The sequence below is a fragment of the Schistocerca piceifrons genome, chromosome 2, assembly GCF_021461385.2.
Source record: "Schistocerca piceifrons isolate TAMUIC-IGC-003096 chromosome 2, iqSchPice1.1, whole genome shotgun sequence".
Classification (NCBI taxonomy): Eukaryota; Metazoa; Arthropoda; class Insecta; order Orthoptera; family Acrididae; genus Schistocerca; species Schistocerca piceifrons.
The window spans coordinates 660,355,203-660,382,607 of record NC_060139.1 but is presented as its reverse complement, the minus strand read 5'-3'; the positions used below and the strand labels follow the sequence as shown (position 1 = coordinate 660,382,607).

At 37.4% G+C, this 27,405-nt stretch overlaps 1 protein-coding gene across 6 annotated transcripts in view; it reads left to right on the top strand.

Moving 5' to 3' along the window:
• LOC124776982 (mitochondrial dicarboxylate carrier-like) overlaps positions 1 to 27,405 on the top strand; it is a 153,011-nt gene that overhangs the window by 75,512 nt on the left and 50,094 nt on the right. For 5 of the 6 annotated variants that reach the window (XR_007015676.1, XM_047252223.1, XM_047252222.1 and 2 more), the window contains exons 7-8: positions 5,395 to 5,451; positions 21,023 to 21,150. Coding sequence is in view for 4 of the 6 variants with exons in the window: in XM_047252223.1 (XP_047108179.1) it covers positions 5,395 to 5,451; positions 21,023 to 21,130 (165 nt within the window). In the remaining 2 variants the exon portion in view is untranslated. Of the gene's footprint in view, positions 1 to 5,394; positions 5,452 to 21,022; positions 21,151 to 27,405 lie in introns of those variants that run through there. The other variant, XR_007015677.1, reaches the window with a different exon arrangement.

The following is a 27,405-nucleotide window of genomic DNA, read 5'->3' as shown; positions in this document are numbered from 1 at the left end:
AATTTGTCAGTACTGTGTTTTTGAAACTTAATTTCCTAAAAATTCATGAAAATTATTCCTGTGATGATTAGTTTCACATAAAGGTTATTTATTGCACATGATGCAACACTAAGTACATATTACTTGATGTAATTAAAGTGACTGAAGAAGGTGTTACTTTAATTAAGACACTGGAGAGGTGGCTTTTAAATATCCAACTGACTGAATTTTCTCATTATGAGAGTATTGAAGGGCAAACTGTTTTAATTGTTAAATACCATTCAAAAGTCAAGATCGCACAAAATATTTTTTTATTCAAGAGAACTGGTTTCAACAGTGTTAGCTGTTATCTTCAAGCCCTAAAAATTTTTTTTAGTAAAACATGTTCATTTTAAGCTGACCTCGTGCACAAGACATGGATAAAACTCAGCAAATTATAAATGTTTGTCATTACTAAAATATATAAAAACACACAGCAGCTTGTTCAAAAGTCCATGTCCATATACATACTGCTCACAGATGACTGTTACATTCTACAAATGTGGTACATAATAGCACACCTGTTTACATATGCTGAATGCATACTAAACAGTTGAACTCCACTTTCAAAGGTGTACAAGGTGCAAGGTTTTTTTTGTGCAGTATGTATATGGACAATATGCTGTGTGTTTTTAAATATTTTGGCAATGACAAACGTTTATAATGTGCTGAGTTTTATCCACTTGACATCTTGTGAATGAGGTCAGTGTAAAATGATCATGTTTTACTACCAAAAAATGTTTAAGACCCGAAGATGACAACTAAGACTATTGAAACCAGTTGTCTTGAATTAAGAAATATTTTGTGTGATCTTGGCTTTTGAACAGTTTTTAACAACCCACATGACTATCTAGTTTTATTTCTTGATACAATAATTTACCAACAGCTGTATGTATTGTAGACATTTATTTTATGAACTTCTTATATCCACAGTCCATAATGGACAGCAAAGATTATCTTGATTTAGGTTTTTTGTAGTTTCTCTAAATCATTTAAGTCAAATGCTGGGATGGTGCCTTTGAAAAAGATACAATCCATTTCCTTTGTAATATAGGTGAATCACCTAAAACTCGCACCACAAATATTGCGAAAATGGAAAGTGCTATTGATATGGAGTTTTCATAGAATGGTTTGGTTGTCAGGGTCCATATTGTTACCCAATAAACAGATTGTAATAATTCTTAAAAAGAGGTATTTTTTATGCAAACATACACTTTGCAAAATGGAGCAATGGCTATTGACATTAACTGATCAATAGCAGGGTAAATTAGAATGTCAGTGATGTTTGTTGCAAGATTCTAGTGTGAGTCATTTACAAGATACTGTATTTTGAGAAGTTTCTGCACTGACACTGGTTTGTGCCATTTGAACTGCGTAGTTGTAGTTTCTCGGTATGATGTTTTTATATCTGCTTACAGTGTGCTTGTGTGCTCCTTGATTGCATTGCGACATGCTAGTCAGTTAATGTGTGACAATCCAAGCAGTAGGTTGGGAGTGGATCATGGGATTCACCAATGCAGAAATAGCCGACAAGCTCATGGTGTATGGAGAATATAGGAAGAATGCAGTTCATTCTTGTATGGTGAATGTGGCAAGATATCCCAATAGACATCAACCATCTTGGCAATTATTTATCAACCCCTTCAACCAGTTATGTGAAATTGGTAGTGTAAAACCTAGACAATGTAACAGAAGGAAACAAGTGGCAACAGAAGAGGGGGAAATTAATGTTCTTGCTACCATTACAGTTGATCCGCACGTTAGCTCCCGCACAGTTGGATGAGGAAGTGGCATGAGTCAGGAAAGTGTCGTACACATTTCCCATCGACATAGGTCCCATCCCTATCAGATCTCTCTCCCTCAAGAACTGCATGGATATGATTATGAAAAGCGTGATTGTTACCAGAGGTGTTGCGCAAATGTCGATGTAGGAACTTTTGTAAATAACTTGCACTAGAATCCTGCAATGAACACCGCTGACATTCTAATTTACCCTACTGTTAGTTTGTTGATGTCAAAAGGCATTGTCCCATTGAAAAAAATTATGTTTGCACAAAAAATAGACTTTCTAAGAATTACTACAGTCAATTTATTGGGTAACAGTACGAACCCCTGACTCCCAATCCATTGTGTGAAAACCGCGCGTCACTAGCACCTTTGATTTCCACAGCTTTTGCAGTGGAAGTTTTATGCAATTCACCCTGTATTTGTCCATCCCAAGCTTGAAATCTATTTCTAATGACCTCATTATTGATTGGACATTGAACCCTAATCTTTCTTGCTTCCAGTTTGTTTTTTATGGTATATGTAATTGTAGACATTTCTCTGAAATAATGCCCTGGCAGGAGTTATGTTGAGAGTTAATTATTTTTCTTTCTTTTGTTGTTATACACTGTGGAAGGTGCTTTTATATATGTTCCACTTTAAAAAAAAAAAAAAAAACTGTATGTAGTAATTACTCTTTGCTCTGTCAGTTATCTGTTGTTTCTTGTTCAAGCATATTGTGAGTGTATAAGTTACATTAAAATCTAGTCCTTTAAACATGACGACATAGTTACTTATCTTTAAAACAAGAATTTATCATGAGGTTATGGGCCCAGATATGCGCAAGTAGAAGATTGGATATCTAACTATTTGTCAGCTATTATAAAGGAGTCCACAAACAGGTCAGTGATGCATTGTGTATTGATAGATTTTCTGAAGTAGCGTCCAAAATTCATGGAATTATTTTGTTGAATGTCAGTCAATATACAGTCAGAAAAGTCAGTCATGTGCTTTAAGTTCACAAATAATAAATGGAGCTGGTACCTGATGGTGCCTAGATGTATTCCATCATGTTCAGATCAGGTGAATTTAATGGCCAAGACGTCAACATGAGTTCACTATCATGCTCCTCAAGGCAGTGTAGCATGATTCTAGCCTTGTGACACAGATGGTTATCCTGGTGGAAGATTCATTGCTTTTAGGGAAGATATCAAGCATGAAGGGATGCAGGTAGTCTGCAATAATGTTCACGTAGCCCACAGCTGTCATGGTGCCTTCAGTTACCAACACAGAACCCATGGAAGCTCAGGTAACTGCCCCCCTTCCCCCTCCCATAGCATACAACAGGATGTTAAACCCTAATCTTCCTTCCTTTTTTAATTTCTTTATAGCATAACACTGCACCCACAAGCCTGTGTTCATGGCTCAACGCATGCTTCGAGCAGCCATTCATCTGGATGAGGCATAACAAGAAATGTGATTCATCCAACCAAGTAACATGTTTTCATCGATTCATGATCCATTCTTGATTACTCTGAGCCCATAATTGACAGTGTTGATGGGTCAGCATAGGAACACTTAGCGGTTGTCTGCTGTAGAGCTCTGTATTCAATAATTTGTGCTCGACAGTATGCTAAGAAACGCTTGTGCCTGCACAAGAATTGTACTGTGTCATCACTGCAAACTTTTAGAATTCCCAAGAAAATAATTGATCTTGTCAAGAAATTACATGTGCCAGGTTCAACATCAAGGGCTGCTTTCAGACCCAATAGCAGTGAAAACGGGAGGTAAGCAAGGCTGCATGCTCTCACCGATAGGGTTTAACATAGCACTGAATACTGTAATTATGCAAGTAATGGATAACATGAGAGGAATAAAATAGAACACATCTAGAAGACCTACATTTTGCAGATGACCTTCACACAGTGTTGACGACATGAAAGAGAAGCAAGAAGATCTGAAATCTGCAGTGAAGAGTGTCAGTTTGAAAATTAATGCTCAAAAAACAATAGACATGTGGACAAACAATAACAGCACAGCAGAGCTTAAGCTTGGGAACCAGGTAATTGAAAGGATGGATAAGTTTTGCTATTTGGGACCATCATTACACCATATGGTGGTGCAACAGAGGACATTAACAGCTGCATCAACAAAGCCATAGGTGCTTTTACAATTCTCTGCTCTATCTGGAGGTTGAAGAAAACAACATTGAGGACAAAACTGTGGATATTTGAAAGTTATATAAAATCTGTGCTTCTGTATGGATGTGTAACATGGAAAATGACAAATCAGCTAATCCATAAGCTGCAGACATTCAACATGTGATGTCTGAGAAACATCCTGAGGATATGGTGGCCAAATATCATCTCTAACTAAATACTCTGGGAAAGAAACAGCCATATTGTGAAGGAAGCACTTTATTGGGTCCCATAGGGATGATGGAGATGAGGCAGGCCCAAAATGACATGGAGATGATCAGTTGAAGCAGAAGGTCAACAACAAGGAATAGGATGGGAAGACGTGATCCTTTGTTGCATCCCTATGCTCCACATAAAGAGTTAAAGAAATTAATAAATAATAATCTTATCCGACACAGATTGCTGCCTATCCTGCTTTAAGCAGTGGCCAGGCTGCAAACCTCTGATCACATTCTCTGAAGAGATGTGTACAGTCAACACCTTGCTGTCTAATTGTGGTTTCACCACCCTTCAACCACCTTCCATAGACGTTCACAAAAGTAAACGGTTGACCACTGTCACAATTTTCAAGATGTTCTTTTCCAGGCACTGGACCATAACAATCCACACTTTTACAGAGAAGCTTATGGCAGTGGCTTTCCCCACTTGTGGTCCATATCATTGCTTGAATGATTCCCTATGAGCTTCTGTTTCATGTACATGCAAGCATGCACGTATGCACGCATGCACATACGCCCCAGCTGAATACATTGTGCTGGCACTTGGTGGGTTGTGTGAAGTGGGGTGGGGAGGGGAGAAAGGTGGTGAGGAGTGGAAGGGAGGGCAGGGAAAGGGTGACCAATGGCTGGGAGGGAAAGGCACCAGATGCATGGGTTAGGAATGTGGCACTGGTCAGCTCATTCTGGTTACAATCAGAGGGAATTGTGCATACTGCACAATGAAATGGAGTATAGGAGATGGAGGGTGGTATAGAACTGAGGAAAGAAAGACTGCCAGGAGGTGAAAAAACATTTTTCACTCATTGGTAATTTATAGCTTATTGAATATATATTTTACACTGACTTATGTTATGTTAGAGAATTAAGGAGTGCAGAAAAAATAATTTGGGACATAACACAGAAGAATAAGCAAATGAAAATGTATTTTATATCTCAGCCTATACAAACAGGAAAGGAAAGTACTAGCAAGCAGACATAGATGAAAAAAATACTTAATCAGGGAACGAAATAATAACACATCTGTTTCTTAGTGCAGTATATGAAGTACTGCTACTACTGATATTGCTACAGCTTGTTGTTAGGTTTATGCAAGTTCCTAATGTAATTTGCCTTACAAAATGTGATATTCTAATCAGTACCAGATAATATTTAAAAATGTATTTGATATTTACATATGAATTTGCTTACTTTTTCAGAGTATGTGGGATATTATTCTGCACACAGCTAAGTTGGGGCCACAAGGCTTCTTCAAGGTATGTATCAGACAAGTTCCTGTGCAAGAAGGAAAACTATCTTCAATATTATGCCTGATCTACACATACTCTGCCAATATCATTATTATCTGCATAAACATTTTCCTATTATGAGTAGAGTCCTTTGATGTGGAGGTATGTTACACTAATTATGAACAGTAGAATGAGTAAAGACAAGCATTCATTATGTAGTGGAGCCATTGAGTAGTGGATAGGCATATAAACAAGGTAGATTGCAGCTCAGATTTTGAATTTTCGTTTTATGTCATGGTATACAGACACACAGATGTACACAGTTCCATTGTCCTGGCACTGTGGCTTGACGTGAACATTTTGCTATCTTCTGTGGTGCATTTAGAGTGACATTGGAGTGAGGAAGATAATGGAGAGCCAGTGGCTAGGAGACGGACAGATGGTAGAGGAAGATAATAGAAACATGCTATCAGAGAAAAGTCATCTTCTTGCAGGCAGGGGGACTAACATGTTGCACATGTAACTACAGGAGAGGGGATTGTAGCGGGCACTAGTGTGGAAGCCAAAGGAGTAAGAGAGCTGATGGGGGGGAGGGGAGGGGGAGTTAAGTGAGGAATCAGTGTGGATGAAGGCATGTGGTCGAGGGCAAGATTATTTGGTGTCTTGGAAGTGTTGTTCCTGGCATCACATTCAAAGAAGCTGCTGTAGGAGAGGGAAGTAGCCTCCATGTAATATGGTTTATGAAACAGCCCTTGAAGCGTGCTATGTTGTGGTCTGCCAGTGAGTGGTCAGACAGTAACCATTCATATCAACTGATGATGGGTCTTGTTCATATAAAAAAAACTATGCATCAACTGCAGTAAAGGTCATGAATAATGTGGATGCTTTTGTAGGTGAAATTGCCTCTCACGGGATGGATGTTTCAGTGGCAGGACTGGACTAGTATGTGCTTGGTGGATGCTTCAGAGAAGTCTTCTATCTGGATCTTTAATGTGAAAGTAGGCCATTTGGCTACTAGTTGCAAATAGGAGTGCCATAATGATGGACCATAATGCTTTTGCATGTTGGATGGATGAAATAATACCACTACTGAAGAGGTAGGAAGTATTTTCATGAGAGTATTCCTCATTTCATGGCATGAAAAGTCTGGTCATAATCTTGGTAAACAGTATGGTGGAATGGTGGAACTATTCCAGTGATAATGTTAGGTTCGTGGAAATAGTTGAAGCACAAGAATAGGAAGGTATCACATGGAAATCACTTTTAAGATCGATTTTGAGAAGCCAGAGAGGCAGGGAGGGGCGGTTGCTTCTTGAGTAGATGAGTCATCCATGTGTAACAAGGCTCTATTGGAGTCTCTTCTCAGAAAAGGGACAACAGCTACCGAAGTGGAAATATTGCTGGTAGCTAATGCATTTTATAAAGTTGGAGACTTTTTATTGTGACATCAAAGAAATTGAGTTTTGGGAAGGTGGCTCATTGAGAGGGCCTGTGAATTTGGTAAGAAGAAAGGCATTCAGAATTTGGAAATGTAAGAATCATATACTTTGGCACTGGGTTCGGATCATTAAGTCTGAATCTGAATCATATCTTTAAATGGTTAGGCCCATAACTATAGTAGATTTTCTTAGTACGTTTTTATGTTTTTCTCTCAGAGTAATAGTAGTTATCATGAGAACATAAGTTGTCATTTGTATAAGGACTGCAACAGTCGGCATATGATCAGCAGGATTTTGGAAATGGTATTATTTGATAGTAAAAATATTGTGTGTGTGTCTGGGAGGGGGGAATGATATTGATGTGGAAACAGATAGTTTTAACTGTTACAAGCAAGGATCCTCATTGTGATTGCATAGTAATTAAGGATCAGTGATGGTAGAATGGTTTGTGTCATTTATGTAGGCAATTATAGTCTGTTCAAAATTACTTTAGGATTGACACTTTGGCAGGAACAAGTCAACGTTCAGAGCAGAGTTGCCACATCCCACACTGTACCCTCAGGTAATACTATGTTTCATATAACTCTATTGGATTCACAAACTGTTCTATGCAGAAAGATATTATCAGTGACTTCTGGAAGAATTGAACTATTTTTTTTATTTTTGTTTTGGTTACAGTAATAAATTTTTAAGGTGATATACGGTAAGTTTACAAAAATGCATTTCCAGACAACATCACAGAATTTTTGACATGCAGGAAATTTTTGTTATTGAATTTGGTTGAACACATTACACAAACAAAATATTAAGAATACATCTTTTTTTAGCTCCAAACTAGAGCTCTGTTGGAGACCGTTGCCAAGAGATAATTTGAGTTAAATGTGATACGTGATGCTGCGCTCGCAGTTGCCCACTGCTTGGTATCATTGTGAGAAACAGAGTACTAGTTTTATAATTAATCTGTTATCACATTTACAGATCAAATTTTATATTTATTTGTAACATCACAAAAGAAATTATACCTATTAAATGAGGGGTGGAGATTTATTTCCAAACTTCTGAAAATATATTTTATTATGCAGATACTTAAAAAATTGCAAATGCCAGACATGCATCTAAATAATCCTGTGCATCTTTTTTTTTGCGATGACAGTGGAAAAACTCTACTGACATTAATCTCGTTGTCAAAGATGCTTGAAGCAACAGACACTGCTGATATTTAATGACATGATCATTTTCTATAACAGATTTATTGCTGAGTGCCATGACTGCAGACAGCATATTATTACACACACACACACACACACACACACACACACACACACACACACACACCTACCTTCAGTCTCGGGCAGTTTCTCAGGCAGTTGTAGCCACATTATTATTATTATTATCATTATTATTATTATCACTGACAATGTAACAATTAAATTGGGCCCACATCAAGTCTGTTGATTTGAAATAGCAGTGAGAAGATGGCAGCCTAATGACTGCATGCTGATACATTTTTGCTAGCTCGTCAGTTTCATGTATGAGAAACCGTAGTTTATGGACAGATGTTAGATCCGTGAGTTCCACCTTTTTAAATTTATTCTTTACTTCTAACTTTTGACACTGAAGCCAATCACTCAATAAACAGTAGTAATAACACACAAAATATTAAACCTACAATGGTATGAGATGGAAATAAACAAAATCTCAGCATACAATGCACAATTCCCAGGTCAGCAGACTGCCTGAGCCTGAAGTGTAGTCCAAGCCGGAAGTGTTATATTACGGGGAGGGAAGGCCTGGCAAGCAAGAGTGATAGCTCCAGCTACAGGTCCTGTGGGATTGGTTGAATTCATGCCTTGCCTTCCTCCTAAGCCTCACCCCACTACTACCTTCCTAGTTGTCAGCCCTAAAGTAACTTCAAACAGGCCATAGACTGAGGGCAGTTTGTTGTAGGTGTTGGTTTACTTGGAGGTAAATCCTTTCAGTGTGAAAACAGTAACCATTTACTATAAGGCATCCATAGTGTTTAGCTTTGTGGATTTTAAAAAGTATAGAAAAGATGGGCGAGTACAGGTATGGAAAGGAGTTGATTCAGCGGGAAAGTTCTGTGATGGATTTAGGATTGTGACGAGATGGTAGAGCTCATTCTGGACTTCTGGAATGAGATCCCTGAGGTTTGGGCATGATTTCGGGGATAGGAGAGTGGTAATACTGCACATTGAAATCATTTTATAAGGTACAGTTTTAAGCAGATGATTGTTTATCCACCCTACATTAATAACTTTTTGTCAATTATGTCATCAAGAAAGGTTTGTCCTCTTTAATGCCTTTACCAACTTCTGTTACCATCACCCATTTAATATCGCATTTTCATCTGTTCATTTGGCAGCAACACACTTCCTTCTCATTTTCCACACTCTTGCTTCATTTTCCTCCGTGCTGCATTAATTAGCTTTAATTTGTGACATTATATATCTGTAATGAGCACTTTAGCAATATGTTTAATTCTAACAAACAAATGGAAACTGTCTGTCTGGTGGTTTTGCATCTACGTGATGTAATACCAGTATTTTGTTGAAGACCATTAATCTTTACTCTGTTTATTTTTTCATACCAGTAGTTACTACTCCAGTTGTTATTTTGGCCTCTGGCATTCATAACTGTTTTCAGTATTTTTTTATATTTTCACTATTGGCCATTAAAATTGCTACACCACGAAGATGATGTGCTACAGACACGAAATTTAACTGACAGGAAGAAGATGCTGTGATATGCAAATGATTAGCTTTTCAGAGCATTCACACAAGGTTGGCGCTGGTGGTGACACCTACAACGTGCTGACATGAGGAAAGTTTCTAACCGATTTCTCATAGACAAACAGCAGTTGACCGGTGTCGCCTGGCGAAATGTTGTTGTGATGCCTTGTGTAAGGAGGAGAAATGCGTACCATCATGTTTCCAACTTTGATAAAGGTCAGATTGTAGCCTATCGCGATTGCAGTTTATCGTATCGCGACATTGCTGTTCGCGTTGGTCGAGATCCAATGACCATTAGCGGAATATGGAATCGGTGGGTTCAGGAGGGTAATACGGAACGCCATGCTGGATCCCAACGGCCTCGTATCACTAGAATGCAAATATATAGTAGTACCAACAACAACCACAATAATAATAATAATAATAATAATAATAATAATAATAATAATCATCACTCATGTTCAGAAAAAACAGATCAGCTTGAACTACTAGAAATAGGATGTTCATATTCACGGGGTGCACTTTAGTATGTTCTGCAGAAATGATTAGCATCTGAACCATATTGGCTCATGGGTTCTAATGTTCTGATGACTTTAAGTGCGAGTGTGGATCTGGGTTATATTGGCTTATTCCCCCAAACCATCTTCCACTTCTTTATGAGGTGACTTACTTGGAATTTGCAGCCACTCTTCTTTACTGAACAGCCGCCTGCTGGAAACCCTCTTGACTTCTTCTCCGTCTGATAATGCTCAGTACAGGAATTTTTAGACTCTTTCTACTTATTAAATAAGTAGACATACAAACTTTACTCTTCGTCAACTAATGATGTATTTGAACTCCACTTCCACATGAATATGTAACTTCGTGCAAATCTCTTATATAGTCGGATGTAAGAAACAGATTGATTTGCACTTAAAAGAAAGTTGTCTTGGATACCATGACCTTGTTAGCATGACTCATAAAATGAGTCTTGCCTCTAACAAGGTTGCATCAGGAGTCTACCAGAGTACTTTTTCAACTGTTCTTGTTTTAATAACAATATTCAATGACAAAATAAGCATAGAGCTGCGTATAAACTCCATGGTTCTTCCTTACACACTCACTAAAACACCTGTGGATTGCCTGATAGGTACTTGTCGGTGCCGTACGACCACCGCGTCTACTTTATTCCCGTGACTGATTTTAAACCTGCACAAACAAACATGTGACACGCAGTAGGTAGGATTCTACCATTCCACACACATATCCAGAATATCAGGTGTTCAAGACGGTAGAAGGCTGAGTGGTTCTAGAACTTACACAGAAATTCTTGAAGCGTACGTATCCCCCTCCCCCACCTCACCCCCTCTCAGATGGAACATTTGATATTTTACGCATAATTATTATGCAAATAATATCACTCATAATTACATTTCATATCTTAACAGTATACATTTCTTACACATGTTTATGTACATACCTTTCCTTTCCGTAACAATTCTCTGTCCTCTCTTGAACAATCTTTTGCTTACTGTTTCTCTACTCTTTTCTTATTTTACTTTGTTATGAAGACATGAGCATTTACTCGTGGTTTTAGTAAGCTTTATTAGTATTTAGGAATTGTGAGGAGTCTTTTTCTTTTCTTTATTTCCTTTTTTTCAGTTGTAAACTTTAGGTGTTTGACACATGAGTAAACTATTTTCTATTTCTATCTTTTGTACTACCTTTTTCTTAGTATGTACTATTTTCATTATTTGTAGCTTGGAGGAACTCTGGACAAAATGAAAGTGTTCTTTTGACTCTCATTTAGTTCCACGAAACATAATAATGCTAGTCATTCATAGAATTCACACTTCCCAGAACAATCCCTATAAAATTTGTGACTTTTGTCATGATACTGTTCTCTTCTCCTAGGATCAGCACCTATTCCTTGCTTGTGGGTTGTCATTATGAGAGCACTTCCTCTTTCCATTCTGGTGGGTATGCCCCTTACAAAACACCCCTATTTTTTAGGCCACAGATCGTCCTATCTCCACATAGGTACACCTGCCCTGTATACTTAGTGCATGCCGGGTACACCCCCTTTATCCTTTCTGAGTAGGCCTCACGGTTCATTACCGTAATATATATTTCTATGTATACCATAATTAAATATCTTCTGGTGAAGATGTAAATCTATTTTAATCTTCGCATTCATTCTTTAATATATCATTTACTCCCTAGAGTCCTCCTCTACTTATCAACTTCTATATTTTCAAAAGTTACTATGTCTACATATAGTATTTACGTCCCACTATCCTACAATTCATCAGAGTACTTATTACGCTGATGTAACCTAATGATCAACATGACTAATTCTACCCCTATTTTCGTTTTCTTTCTTTGCTCACGCCTCTGTCTTATGTATCCATTACTCATTACTACTTTATAGTTGTTCGTTATGTATGTGCACCTCTTCTTGTGAATATTCGATGTAGAACCGTCATAGATTTCTATATATGTGTGCATATTTCCATATGTACACACATTTTCTCTACGACACCTGGCAGTTCTCACATCGTGATAGGCTTCCTCTTATGTGACTTAATGTTTGTGTAGAAGTGTATATGTGTGTGTGTGTGTGTGTGTGTGTGTGTGTGTGTGTGTGTGTGTTCATGTAGTCTGATTCTTCGGCCTTCTTATCTAAAGATAAGACTTAGGTTTTTAGTAACCACGCAAATAAGGAAAGACTTCAACGATAGAAGTTTGTGAATATGGAAAGAGGGAAAAAATAAACAGGTCCTCAAATGAGAATTAAGAAAGGAAAAAAGTATATGGATGCTAGGATCAAAGAAGACAAAGAAGATAGCCCCAAAGACAGGACCCCCCTCCCCCTCCTTCCCTAGGAACTCTACCCCTCAGGTATTTGAGTGAGGCCCCGGAGGAGGTTTGGTGTTAAATTATCTCCTACAGAACGGCCTTGTCTCACCTTCACCCTTTGAGGTCCCCGAAGGAAATCCTAGTAACCCTAAAGAAATGGAAAATGATGAAAAATCAGGCACACTTGTTTGTGAGGGTTGTTTGAAAGGTGTGATGTGTGTTTTGTGTTAATCATGATTTATCTGTTCTTGTAAATCATGCTTATAGCTACAATACCCACCCCTTTCAAAGTTTATACAAACCCTACCATCTATATCACATCTCATAAAAGGTATAAAATACTCTACACAAAATAGAAAATCTATACGTTACAGTATAACAGTTGTTCAGCTAGTCACGTCTTACCATATTTTCCACAAACATAACTCTATTTAGTTTATTTCATCTAGATATCACTTTATTTCTGTGATTCTCTGGAGTTGTTCTCTATTTCATAGTCATATCCGGTTTTCTAAGCAATAAGATTACAGAATAGTTCTAGATTTTAAAGGAATTTGGTGCAGGAAACTATTTGGAAAAAACCTCGAAAACAGCTCGGGATCCAACGGTCGTTACTCTGCCTGTTAACTTAGAATGTTAATGTCCCTGGGGGATATACAATTTTACATCCTTTACTTTGTATCTACCCTTCTTGAATCCAGTTGTGGGATCTACTAAAAATAACGTCTTAGGATAGATCACCGTTTGTACCCAGTATGGTCCCTCATATTTTTGAAAAAACATGAGTCTCTTTCTACAGAGTTGAGCTGGGAAGATGTTGTTTTATAAGAACCAGTTCATCGACTTGGTACTGAGGTTCCACAGCTTTTTTGTCATGCTTATTTATTCTTTGTAGCGCCTTTTCATTAATTTTTAGAAACTATTTCCTGATTTACTTGTTCTTCTGCAAAAGGTTTGCCTATAACTTCTAAAGGCATCAACCCAGCCGATAAATGGGGTAATTCATTTAGGATAAGTTCAAAGTCCTTAATTTTCGTTGCCCGTGAAGTATGTTTTTCATGGCAGTAAGTATGACATAATTTTCCAATTTCCTTCATTACTTGCTCACACAGATTTGATGACGGGTTATAATTGGAGATTAACGCTTGTTGAATACCTTCCCTCACTAGGAATTCTCTAAATTTGTTACTGCCAAATTGTGGTCCATTATCCGTAAGAAACCGTTTTGGTTTACCTACTTCTAGAAAGTATTGTTGTAAACAGTGTATAACCGTCTGTGTATTTGCTCTTTTCATGGGATATAGTTTAACATATTTTGACCAACATTCTGTGATAACCAAAATGTATGACACTCCTCCCTTTCCTTATGGAATTGGTCCAAAAAAATCTGCCGCTGCAAGGTTGTGTAATGACGTAGGAATAATAGGATACGTTTTGTATTTCACCTGAGTATTATTCTCTTTTACTTTCTGGCAAGTTTCACATCTTCTAATCAAAGATGCTATCTTATGACCTAGTTTCTTCAAATATAAAATTTATTCATATGGGATATACATTATTTTATTCTGAAGTGTCCATATCCTGTGTGAACATGCCACACCAGTTCGTCTTCCATTATCTTTGGGATACATAAGCGATAACGCTGTGATGTTACACTGTCTCTCCAAATCAAGTTATGATCTATAATTTTCCATTTTCCTGATTGATTGGGAGGTAAAGAGTTCTAGATACACATAGAAAATATTTCTGTGAAATAAGGATCATGATGGATATTCCGTGTTATTCTTTGAGCCATTTCCTTTACCATGATGTTTGGATATTCTGCTGATATAAAGTTAATTTCAAAAATGACGCAGTGCTCTTCAGTACATTTCAATTCTTCCATTCCTATTGGCAGCCTCGATAAAGCATCAGGTACAATATTTTTGGAACCTTTTATGTACTGTATCTTAATATCGTATTCCTGTAGGAAAAGCATCCATTGCATCAACCTACTGTGTAGTACTCTACTAGCCATTAGAAAGGATAAAGCTTGATGATCTGTATAAATATGGATTTCTGATCCCCATATTAGTGTTTGAAACTTTTGAATACTCCACACAATCGCCAATAGTTTTTTTTTGGTAGCTGTGTAATTTAGTTCATGCTTATGTAGGCTATGGCTAGCAAAAGCTATGCTTCTATGTTCTACATGACTTGGATCCCATTCTCCTTGGAAAAGTTTGGCAGCAACACCGTAATCAGATGCATCTGTCTAAACGGTTCGCCCATGATGTAATATGGGTGACTCAACGAGCGCTCTTTTTAACATTTTCAAATGCATCATTTGCACCTTGATCCCAAGTCTACAGTACTCCTCTTCTTAATAAATGTAAAATTCTCAAGTCATTTAACTCTTGCCCGCGTACGTACTGTCAATAGTATCTGGTCATACCTATTTATTGTCTTACATTTCTGGGGTGCAGACATCCTTTGATAGCTTTTATGCATTCAGGGTCCTGTCTTGTTTCCTTTACCCCTATAATATGACCTAAGAACTTAAGTTCTTGGCACCCAAAAAACGATTTTGACAGCTTCACTGTAATACCTTTCTCTTTAAATTTTTTCAGAGTCTTGCACAAAGTTAGACTATGTTCCTCCCAAGTGGCTGATATTATGAGGATATTGTCTATGTATATTATCAAATTCTTCAATAAGTCTCTCCCTAGTGCTTCATCTAAAACACATATAAATATGGACACAGAGATATTAAGTCTGAATGGCAACACATTGAAATGATATGATTTTCCATCAAACAAAAAGGCTGTTTACTTTTTGGATTCTGGATGTAATGTTATCTGCCAGTGTCCCATGGTCAAGTCCATTGTGCTAAAGAATCTTGCCTTTTCAGATTTGGATAACAATTCGTCGATATTAATCGGTCAGTCACTCTCCGTCTCTATATGTCAATTCAGTGTACGAACGTCTAAGACTAATTGTACCCCACCTGTAGCTTTCTTCACCACAACCAGAGGATTATTCATTACACTGGAACTTCTTTCTGTATTATTATCAATCATTTTGTTAATCTCATCCTGAACTGCTTCCTTCAAACTCAATGGTACTGGATACAGTTTGCAAAAGAATGGAGTGTCATCTTTGATTTTGAACTTACAGATATAGTTGCTGTTGTTCCCTGGACAGTTGGAAAACACCACTTCATACTTCATTAAAATTTTATATAAAGCTCGCCTTTGTTGATTGATTAATATTAGGGATTCATTAACTTTGTCTTGTATATCAATTTGATGTGTTCTTTGATCCACATTATTGATTTTTGGTGATAAGTGAGCTGTAACTGTTAATCACAGACACCGATACTCAGTTGTTTGTCCCTCAATATGACCATTTGTCACAAATGGTGTCCAACATCTACTGTCCCCTCTACCAAAACAAAGATGATGTTCATCAAAGTTTAAGATGAATTCAAACTCTGACAACCAATCTAAACCGAATAGTACATCTCTATTAATATTCTCTACTATTAATAGTGTTTGACAAAATAACATATTTCCAGTACTGCAGTTCACTTGAGTTTCATATTTTACAAGTTTACTTTTTTTTATCCCGATTATGTATACTCCAGTCACTGGCAATAACAGTAAGTCCTGTTTATTCTGTATCGAGTTAAAAAATGTGTTTGAGATGAGTGATACCTCACTCCCCGAATCTATAAATATGTTAACCTTGGAATTTTCCACTGTCCCTGCTATTATAGGTTGTGGATTATTAGTGGCTAAGCTAGGTTCTTCAAGCGGCAACCATTCCTATGTGGGTATTTTGTGTGTAAAGTTAACATACTTTTATGGAATAAGGCCTCCTAATGTAGCTCCATGACCTGGGCCCCGGCCCTGGATTCAGGTTGAACAACATTTTCCTCACTACTACTAATTATGGGTGAGCTACTGAAATGAGATACTACATTTCCATTCTGTGTTTTATAGTTACTTGGTACAAATTCTTGAGAAGCTACCAGATCTAAATTTAATGTGGATGCTTCTTTTGACAGTTGTTGTTACAACTTTTCTTATTGTACTGGTGTACTTGTGCTAAGTTTGCCTCATGCTTTTTAAAATTATTTCCGCTATTTCTTTTATAGTTTGATCCTTCACCTTGGTGTAAAGTTTCGTTGTGCTCCTTATTTATTGCATCAAGTGCGTCAAACAAAAGACAACAAGTCTTCTATCGTTTTTGAACCACTAAATAAGATGTCTTTTCTCGCATAGATTGGCAGTTGTCTAACTAAAATACATTCTAATCCTTCTTCCATTGGGTTATCTAAATACTTTTCTCATGTTAAATGCCAATCGAAATATTTCCTCATAGTACCCCAAGTATTATTATAATATTTTGGGTCCCACAGATCTAATATTAACTTTTCTTGGGCACTGGCAGGCCAGTACTTCTCTTTAAATTTATTTTGAAAGTCTTCCCAAGAGGAAAAAGTCTCAATATTTACTGTTCCCCATTCTGAGGCTTCCCCTAGAAGGTACCCCACAGCAAATTCGATCTTCTTGGAATCTTCCCAATTTTTTGGCAAAGCTTGGTTAAGTCTTTTTAAGAAATTGGTCGGATGTACATCTCCGTCCAGCTTAAATTTAGGGAATTGTCTAGATAATCCTGAATTAGCTCCCCATTGCAAATCAGTCACTGCTTCACTAGTTAACACAACATTAGGTGAAGTTACCCTTTTTTCTAGGTTGTCTTGGATAAGCTTAATTTCTCTCCACAGGTCGCCCATCCTCTTCCTGGAATCATTAAGTTCAGAAGACTGAATAGGCGGTACATTCCCGGATGTTATTCTCTCAGTAACCTTTCATTCTATAATTTCTCCAAATTGTTCCTCCAAACTAATTACATTTATATCAGAGTTAGCTATTTTCTCTTTGAAATTCCTTTCTACATTATCCACCTAGGTATTGGCACCCATAATTTGTGATTGATTGATTGGCATTAATTCATTATGCTTATCTACGCTCTCTTTCAAAGTATTCATTCCCTGTCTTACATCATTATATTTAAAATTGTACACATTTTCAAAAGATCCTAACTTTTCAATAGGTTCTGATTCTACATTATTACATTTGTCCTCAATGTCAAGTTCTAACATTTTCAATAAATCTTTAAAAAGTATCATTCTGTTTCTGACTAAGGTCAGTAAACATATGATTTATATGAGTGGTCAAAGAATTTGTCAACTCTTTCTTTAAATCTACTTTTAAATTCTCTACTTTATTACTTATAGTGCCGAACTCAGTCTTCAAATCATCCATGCCTTCGCATAGATTACTAAATTATTTGCTTTGATAGTCGGCTTTGGCGTTTAACAAACCAAAGTTGTCATTTGAATATTTAGAGTTTCACTCTGAGCATTTAATTGAGAATTTACTAAGTCCAGTTCTTTACTTAGTCACACATTGTGCATTTAAAGCTTCACTCTGGATATTTAATTGAGAACTTAATGAGTTTAACTTAAGACTCTGAGCTTTGATTAAATTTATCAACTCAGCACAGTGTGGCACTTCTTTGCTAATTTTCATGGCCATAGCGAGGTCTTGAGTTTAACCATTCTGTTATATTATATATTTTCCATACTTTTATACACCTTAGCTCTTGTAAGCATTTAAAACTAACTTTAAATATAATAATTACACAATAACAGTTCACTCAACAGTATCTTGTACCACTTCATACTAAAGTAAACAAGTTTTGTTTCACGCTCACCTGGCGTAGAATTCTCGTTGCGTAGGTGAGCGGATGTGGAGATAAGTCAGCACCGGTGAACAGCAGCTAGTGCTGGTGATGTCGGATGTATGTTGGGTTTCCGCTTCTGCGTCCCCGCGATGTATGTGAGAGCTGTATACTCCCCGCACTGAATCTTCTTAGCTATGATTACTTCTTCTTAGACAAATATGTCGAAATCTTCTTTACTATTTTTATCGTTGTGAATTTTTCATTTCTTCAATGTTTTTCCATTTAAATTTTGATCCATTGGATACTTGAACATATTCTAATGTCTCGGGGTAATTCCCTTGTCTTATTATGTTTGGTTGCTATTGCAACGCATAACAACTTCTTCTTTCGTTTTTGACTTAAAATTCCTGTTTTCTCAGTCCTTTCCCACAGGTTGCCACATTCTAATGTTCTGACAACTTAAAGTGTGAGTGTGGATCTGGGTTATATCGGCTTATTCCCCCAAACCATCTTCCACTTTTTTACGAGGTGACTTACTTGGAATTTGCAGCCACTCTTCTTTACTGAATAGCCGGCTGATGGAAACCCTCTTGACTTCTTCTCCATCAAATAATGCAGGGTACAGGAATTTTTAGACTCTTTCTACTTATGAAATAAATAGACATACAAACTTTACTCTTCGTCAACTAACGATGTATTTGACCTCCATACACAATAAAAATTTCACTTTCCACATGAATATGTAACTTCCTGCAAGTGTCTCATACAGTCAGACATTAGAAACAAATTGAGTTACAGTTAAAAGAAAGTTGTCGTGGATACCATGATCTTTCTTAACATGAATTATAAAATGAGTCTTGCCTCTAACAAGGTTGCGTCAAGAGTCTACAAGAGTACTTTTTCAACAGTTCTTGTTTTAATTACAATAGTCAATGACACAATAAGCACAGAGCTGCATATAAACTCCATGGTTCTTCCTTATATATTCACTAAAACATCTGTGGATTGCCTGACAGGTATTTGTCGGTGCCGTCCGACCACTGTGTCTACTTTCTTCCTCCGACTGATTTTAAACCCGCTCACACAAACATGTGACGCGCAGTAGTTAGGATTCTACCATCCCACACTCATATCCAGAATATCGCATGTTCGAGGCGATAGAAGGTGAGTGGTTCTAGAATTTACACAGAAATTCTTGAATCACTACAGGGTTCAAGATGAATATCAGTATTGCAGGGCAACACAACTTACAAGTAAAATGTGTCTGCAGCTCTTGATGTCACAATAAAGTGAAGTGTAATGGATCATTGTCACTTGAACAGACGTGCAGGATGCATCGCAGACACATGCGCGAACTGTACCGTAAAATCAGCGATTTTGAAAGAGGGTGTGTTATTGGCATGAGAGAATGTGATGCATCCATCTAGGAAACTGCTGCTTATGTGGAACTAAGTGTTTTGGCAGTGCAAAGGGTGTGTGCAGAATTGTTCATGGAAGAACACGACAAGTCACACCACCCAAACGGCCCCTCAAGAAGATCGACACCTCATCAGAATGGCATTTCAGGACTGATCTGTATCCTCCTCATCCCCGACACAACAGTGGAACAGTGGAAAACATCGTACACTATCAGGGGTGACAGTCTGTCACCATTTATTACAGCATAAGTTCGTGTCGTCCACTGGCTTTGACAAATGTGCAGAAACATGCTAGATGGCAGTGGTGTATGAAATGATGGCACAGGGGGACAGGAATGACATCAGATAATGTTTTCAGATGAATCCAAGTTTTGTTTGTTTGAAAATAATGGTGCAATTTGGTTCGCTGCAGACAGGGTGAGCGGCATCACAGTGACTGCATTTGCATAACCACCACAGATGAATTTTCGAACCAGTGAATGCACATGGATGGCTACACCACAGGATGCCATTCGCACCTTATATGCGTTGATGTCACCATGCGTGGAACAAGTTATCAGGGCCATGGTGGGCCCTCTGCCTATTAATGCGACAGGACACAAGCTGAACTGACTGAAATGCTAATAATTTCTGCAGAACATACTAATGCACATATCCTGTGAATATGAGTGTCCTATCTCCAGTCATTCAAGGTGTTTGTTTTTTCTGAACAACAGTTTAGATAAAATAAGTTTTATGTCTGACATAAATTATGAACAATTGCTGTTACCCATAACATAGAAGTAACTGAACACAATGTATGAAAATATCTGTAATATGTGACTTGCAGTTGAAGTTAATATCTGTGTGAACATCAAAAAATTAGAAAATTTTGGTGTACTGCCATACCTGTTGATTTTTCCCTAATGCTGTCAAGTGGAATGTCAGATTCCGAGCAGTAAAAAAATCACATGTATAGTTTTTTATCAAATTTTGGTGACATCCTATATGCAGAGAATTAATTAATAATTTTCAAGAATATGTAATTTACATTTTCTGATGTTTGTTTACAAAATTCTTAATTATAGTGTTCACATTATCAGCTGTAGAAACTACTTTTGTTTCATGAATGTGTTGCTGAAAATTATTTATGTATATAAAGAATAAAAGTAAACTAAGTATAAATCCCTGTGGCTAGCGAAATGTTTTTCCCCATTCTGTAGATCCTGTTTTATTATAATTAGTGCTATGTTCTGTTCGTTAGGAAAAATAAAAATCTGTCACACCCCCAATACCATAACATCCGCATTTCTCTAAAACAGTACTATAGCTGAATAATTTAAAGATAAAAATTTGCCATTGCTTTCTGTGAAACTTTGATAGTTGGAATCATTTAATAATGTGAAAACTAATTCAGTGCTGTACTCTTTTCCTTCAACAGGGCTACATTCTCAGATTTGTTCGTCTTGCCCCACACACAATACTGACTTTTATCTTTTTTGAGCAACTTCGCCTCAATTTCGGCAGAATTGTGCCTCCTGATAGATGATAACAACTACATTTAATGAGGTAAGTAGTGACTCATGAGTCTCAGTTAATTAAATTTTTCATTGAATTTTATCTGTTCTTTGATGGAGGTGAATTGTAATTGGAAAGTTTAGAAATAAGAGATACAATCATGAAGCAGCAAATTTAGCTTTAAGCAAGATACTTGCACAGTCAGAGATTAATTATCACCAGAAGTAACTTTTTATAGCTGCAGTTGTAATTATACCAACTTCAGTTTGTCCAATTATTCCTCCATTTTATTGTCATCAGCTTTTAGAATATGTGGTTCTTCCAAAAACATCTATGGTTGTACAACAATTGTCACTCAGTCTATATCTTTTAATCTTGAAATTTAGTTATGAATGCTGAAAAAAAACACCACTTTAGAAATGTCAGACTCATATGACCTGATCTTGGTATATAAATGAGGTACACAGTTGTGGACATATGGTTTGTGATGATGACCACCTATCTGCAATATGTTACATGTAGTTAGAGCCTGGTACTGTTTGAATCATCATCATTTATGTTCATCCTAGCACCTGTGTATGTATTTTCAAAATCTATAATAAAAAGTTTTTCTTGCATTTTGTGTTTTTTCTTACATTTTAACATACACTGATGAGTCAAAACATTATGAATCCTGTCCATTGTGAGACTGAATGCCACCTGGTGGTGTTACGGTTATGTAATGTGATAAGACCCAGCACCTGGGATTGAACATGTCATAAATCGCAAAGCTGGTTGGCTGTTTGCATGTTACTTTTGTGAACATTTGTGTTGAAGGACGATGAAACTATGAATAGGTGACAAGGTGTTGGATGTCCACAGTTCATCAGGGAATGTGGTGGTCCAAGGCTTGCCCAATCTGTGAAGCAAGGTAGATGCCGATCTGTGGCAGATATGACAATAGAGTATGGTTGTGGTGCAGGCACAAATATTTCGGAGCACACTGTTCAGTGCATGTTGTTGAAAAAGGAGCTCCACAGTAGACAACCCCTACATGTTCCCATGTTGAAGCAACAATATCGGCAATTATGATTGCAGTGGCACAGGGTTATTGAGACTGGACAGTGGATCAATGGAAGTGTGTGAAATCCAGCCAAACTGGTGCTTGAAACATGCACCATACCACGGGCATAAGTTGTTGGGGGGGTGGGGGGGGGGGGCAGTACTGTGCTATTGGGGACAGTCACCTGGGCTTCTAAGGAGCCTGTTGTAGGAACTGAATGCACCTTGACTGTTGTGTACTCTGTGAACATTATTGTGGGCTGCCTGCATCCCTTCGTGCTTGAAATCTTCCCTGACAGCAATGGCATCTTGTAACAGGGAAGCTGTCCCTGTCACAAGGCCAGAATTGTGGTACGAGAGACATAATATGAATTCAGATTAATGTCTTGGCTATCAAATCTACCTGATCTGGAAAACTGAAAAGGAATTGTTGACTCCATACCATGCAATATTGCTTCTATATTGCATTCTAAAGGTGGAGCAAGAAGCTATTAAACAATGTTCATAATTATTTTGGCTCATTGGTGTGCTACTTCATACCATTGAGGATTCTTACATAATCATTGCTCTAGTTGCTTCCATACAATATTGTTGTTATTTTTCATCGGAGACTTTATTGGCAGTGTTTTCTTCCCACTGCTCTCTGATGGGATAGCTTGAGGTGTTACCAGATTGGGATGATGTCGAGTTTCGTAGTGGCTGTCAACGTTACAGTTGAGCACAGGATGAGCACAATGTGTGATATCAGAGCTTTTGCTTGCCGTGAGATTATTGGTGCCTGAAATGTGAGAACTCAGTTTTTGGTGTCATGCAGGCATTGGGATTTTTGTACACCATCATACCGAGGATGTGCTGTGAGCACAGCAATCTGGAAGAAAGAGTTGATGCCAGAGTCAACTGCACTGTGTTAAGTGTTGATGGTAGGGACTCCCATTGTATGTTATGGATTGTAACGATGGATAGCTAGCAACAGTGCAGCAAATCACTTACCAAGTCAACAACATTAACCAGTGCACAGTCAAGCCACCTCATTGTGTGATGCACATCAAAGGGGAAAGAGGAGCTCCTCCATTGGGACCTAAAACGTGGTAGAAGATCATCTGGACAGTTGAGTAGTGGTACATAAAGGTACATCCTGATAAATGGTGCAAGTATGATGAAAATGACATGAACTGTATGTATTGCTTTCCAATACTGCACTGCTCAGGCAAGTGATAGCAGTGTATTTTTGTAAGGAATCATCACATCAAGTGCAATGGGGCACCTGATATGTGATATATAGTTTCTCCCTGAAGAATGATATACAGACCTACTGTCCATTCAGATGGGTCTGCTTGTTCATCAACAGTGCCCCACAGGTGACTGTGTGTTCAGCATGACAGTGGCCCATAAAAAAAAGGTCTGCAAAAATTAAACAAATTGTGGTGTGGTCAAAAGCTACACAAATTGACAGGTGAAAATGAATCTAAAATGTTTTGAAAAAGTCTGCTCTTTCTTATGTGCCTTAAGTAGACACAAGAGAGGAGAAAGTGTCAAAGACAGCCAAGAGGAAAGTATTATGTATTTAACTTCTCATAACATAATTTGTGAAACCTATAAGTAGTCCATCTTCAGCCACTTTCTTGTGCTCGGATTTCTACTGCTAGTATGTGCATCCTTGCTTTTGCTATTTGATGACATTTATACTTCACATCCTGTCTTTCATACTATGAGGGCATGCAGAAAATGTAATGCCTCCAAATTTTTTATGTGAAAACTCTTCCAGCTATCTTAAATCAAACAAACTTTTTTCTCATGATAAATTTTTCATCAGTTGCAAATAAATTTTATTATCTTTACCAGTTTTGACAAATTAATTTTTCATCTTCAGAAGCTTACTTTAGCAGACAGTCAGTATCTTCATCATAGAAGGATAATGCCATGGTATGTTCAGAAATTTGCATAATGTGTGTGATTATTTTAAACACTGTTTGTCAATCTAAAATAACTGAACCACAGATTTTATCCTTCTATGAAGAAGATATTGACTGACTGCTAAACTAAGCTTCTGAAGATGATAAATTAATTTGTTGAGACCAGTAAAGATAATAACATTTATTTGTAGCTGATGACTGAAATTTATCTTGAAAAATAATACTACAGTTGCTGAAAATTACAGCCACAAATAAAATGAAAAAATAATAAAACTAACTTTTCAATAACATTATACATCTTTATTCTTCATGTCTGCATATTTATTTCTCAACATAGTCACCCCGGTGATGAACACATTTCTCCCAAGAGACCAGTTTGTTGATGCTGTAACTGTAGATTGATTTGCTCACCTCTGGTTGCACCACTTAATCACTATCAAAGTAAAGTCCTCGAAGATGTTCTTTAAGTTTTTGAAACAGATGAAGATCAGATGGGCCCACGTACAGACCGTACGAAGGATAATCAATGACAGTGATCCTAAGGCGTCGGATTGTCACAGTGCTCTTGTGCGGTGTTGTATTGTGAGGCTGAAGGAGAAGGTGCTTCATGTGTGAGCCAACTCTTCGAATTCATGCTTTCAGTTTTCTGAGGGTCTCACAGTGCAGGTTTATGGTGTTGCCTTTAGGCCTGAATTCCAAATGCACCACACTGTGAACATGCCAGAACACTGGTAGTGTGGCTTTGCCTGATGGTGGCACGATCTTGAACTTTTTTGGCATCAGTGATCCTTTGTGGCAGAACTCCACTAATGCTCTTTTCTTTTAGGTTTAAAATGGTGAACCTAGGTTTCATCATCTATCACAGTGTTGTCAGGGAACCCATTACCCACACACTGAGAAGGCAAAAGAAATTGTTGACAGAAGTCCAGTCTCCACTGTTTGATGTCAGGGGTGAATATTTGAGACACCCACCCCACACACAGTTTTCTTTGCCACAGGTGTGCAGTGATGACCTGTACACAATCCTGAGATATTCCGCACTTACCTGAGAGCTGTGTCTGTGCTATCTGATGATTATCTCTGATGTGTTCGTGACTCGATTCTGATGAAACTTGTCAACATTTGTTCACAGCCTGCCACTCTGAGCTCCTTCAAACATGTTGAGGTTAGCACCACCATACCACCATTTCCTCCATTATGAGCATGAACCAAGTATCACACATTACTGATGATGATTCATTCAATACCATACACAGCTTTCATTTTTCTGTGCATTTCAATTGCAGATACCCTTTCTGTGATTATAAACTTGGTTACAGCACACTGTTTTTTGTGCACTGACATAGTTATGTTACACAGTGGCATGTTACACACTACAATTCAGAGCTCTCTAATGGCAGAGGGTTTCAACTTGCCAGGGAAGTGGGGAAATTGACTGAGTAACATGTATGACACGTAATACTTCAACCATATTGATAACATAAAATAAAAAATTTGAGGGCATTATTTTTCAGCACAACTTCATAGGCCTATATTTATTTTTGATGGTGTTTTAGTTTTTATTTTCACCTTGTTATTTTCCTTCCCTTTGATTAGATTGCTTGCTTCTCATTACAGAATTTTTTTTAGGTATCTGAGTTAAGATTGTGTGTAGAGCCTGTATTTCTGATAATTTTACTAAACTTATTTCTTTCTTTGAAGTAAATATACTAGCACAGGGTGTTGCAGAAATAATCTTCAAATTTGGAGATATCACTCCCACAATCAGAAACACAACAGATTTCAGGTGAAACAAGTGATATGAAAAACTAAGGCATGTGTGATGCAGTTATTTAATGACTTTCAAATGTAACACTAGTAAAATGAGAGCCAATTTTGATGACACATTGCGGAAGTCATTCATGGAAGCCGGCCATGGATTTGTGTCTCCCCCAAATGGCAACCAATTTTCGTACCACAGTTAAAATCATTCATGGAGCCTGTCCATGATTTTATATGTCATTGCAGGTAGTTAAGAATGTTATCAACAGAGATTTCAAGTTGATGCCATATTTGTAGATTTCCAGAAGGCTTTCGACACTGTTCCTCTCAAGCAACTTCTAATCAAATTGCAGGGCTATGGAGTACTTTCTCAGCAGTGTAAGGGGATCTGTGATACCGTGTCAGAAAGGTTACAGTTTGCATTAACAGAGGGGAAATCATCTAGTGAAATTGAAATTATATCTGGCATTATAGGCCACCTACTGTTCTTAATCTTCATAAACAGTTTAGGAGACAATCTGAGCAGCTCTCTTAGACGGTTTGCAAATGATGCTGTCATTCAACGTCTAGTAAAATCATCAGAAAATCAGAATAAGTTACAGAATGATTTAGAAAAGATATCTGCTTGGTGTAGAAAGTGGCAATCGTCCTCCAGCAATAAAAATTGTGAGGCCTTCCAGGTGAGTACTACAGAAATTCTCTTAAATTTTGGTTTACATGAAAAGTAACACAAATTAAAAAGTTGTGTCACAATTGAATTTTGATGCATTACATTTACAAACAACTTAAATTGGAACCATCATGTAAAAAATGTTGGGGGGGGGGGGGGGGGGGGAGGGGGGAGGTGAACCAAAGGTTTAATTGACGGAACAATTAGAAAAGTACAACAAATTTTCGACTTCCTACCCTATGGTTATCTATACTTCTCTTGTGTATTGCTGTGTTGTAAGGGACCCATTCAAGATAAGATTGACAGAACATATAAAGAAGTTCAAAGTGGGCAGCTTGTTTTGTATTTTCTCAAAATAAGGGAAAGGACTTCACAAATATGATAAGCTAGTTTGGGTGCAATTATTAATACAAAGCTGTTTTTTGTTGCTGTGAGATCTTTTCTCAAAATTTCAGTCACAAACTTACTTTTGACTTTTACCTACTTAGAGAGAAACTACCGTTATGATAAAATAACAGAAATAAAAGCTCACATGAAAAATTCAAGTGCTCATATTTTGCACTTGCTGTTGTAGAGTGAAATAGTTCGTTACGTAGTTACTTGTTCCATAGATCAAATTCGTGATAGTGTTATGATGTGGAATGTGTCAAGCTATTAGAGTAGAGAAATATTTTGAAAGTGGTTCTATGCACTATGGCGAACTCTTAAGTGTGAAAATTGGAGACTAATCATTGATAGACCATGTTGATAAGGTTTTGTGGGAGGGGAAAAAAAAAGTAGATAATCAACTAATGATGTAAGTGTAAAAATCGAATGATAAACATTTTGCTCAAAATTGTGAGTTAGTAATAAGAAGTTTAGGCTGCAGCACTCTGTGCTTGTAACAAAATATGTTATTCAAGTCCACCCAGTTTGAATAGT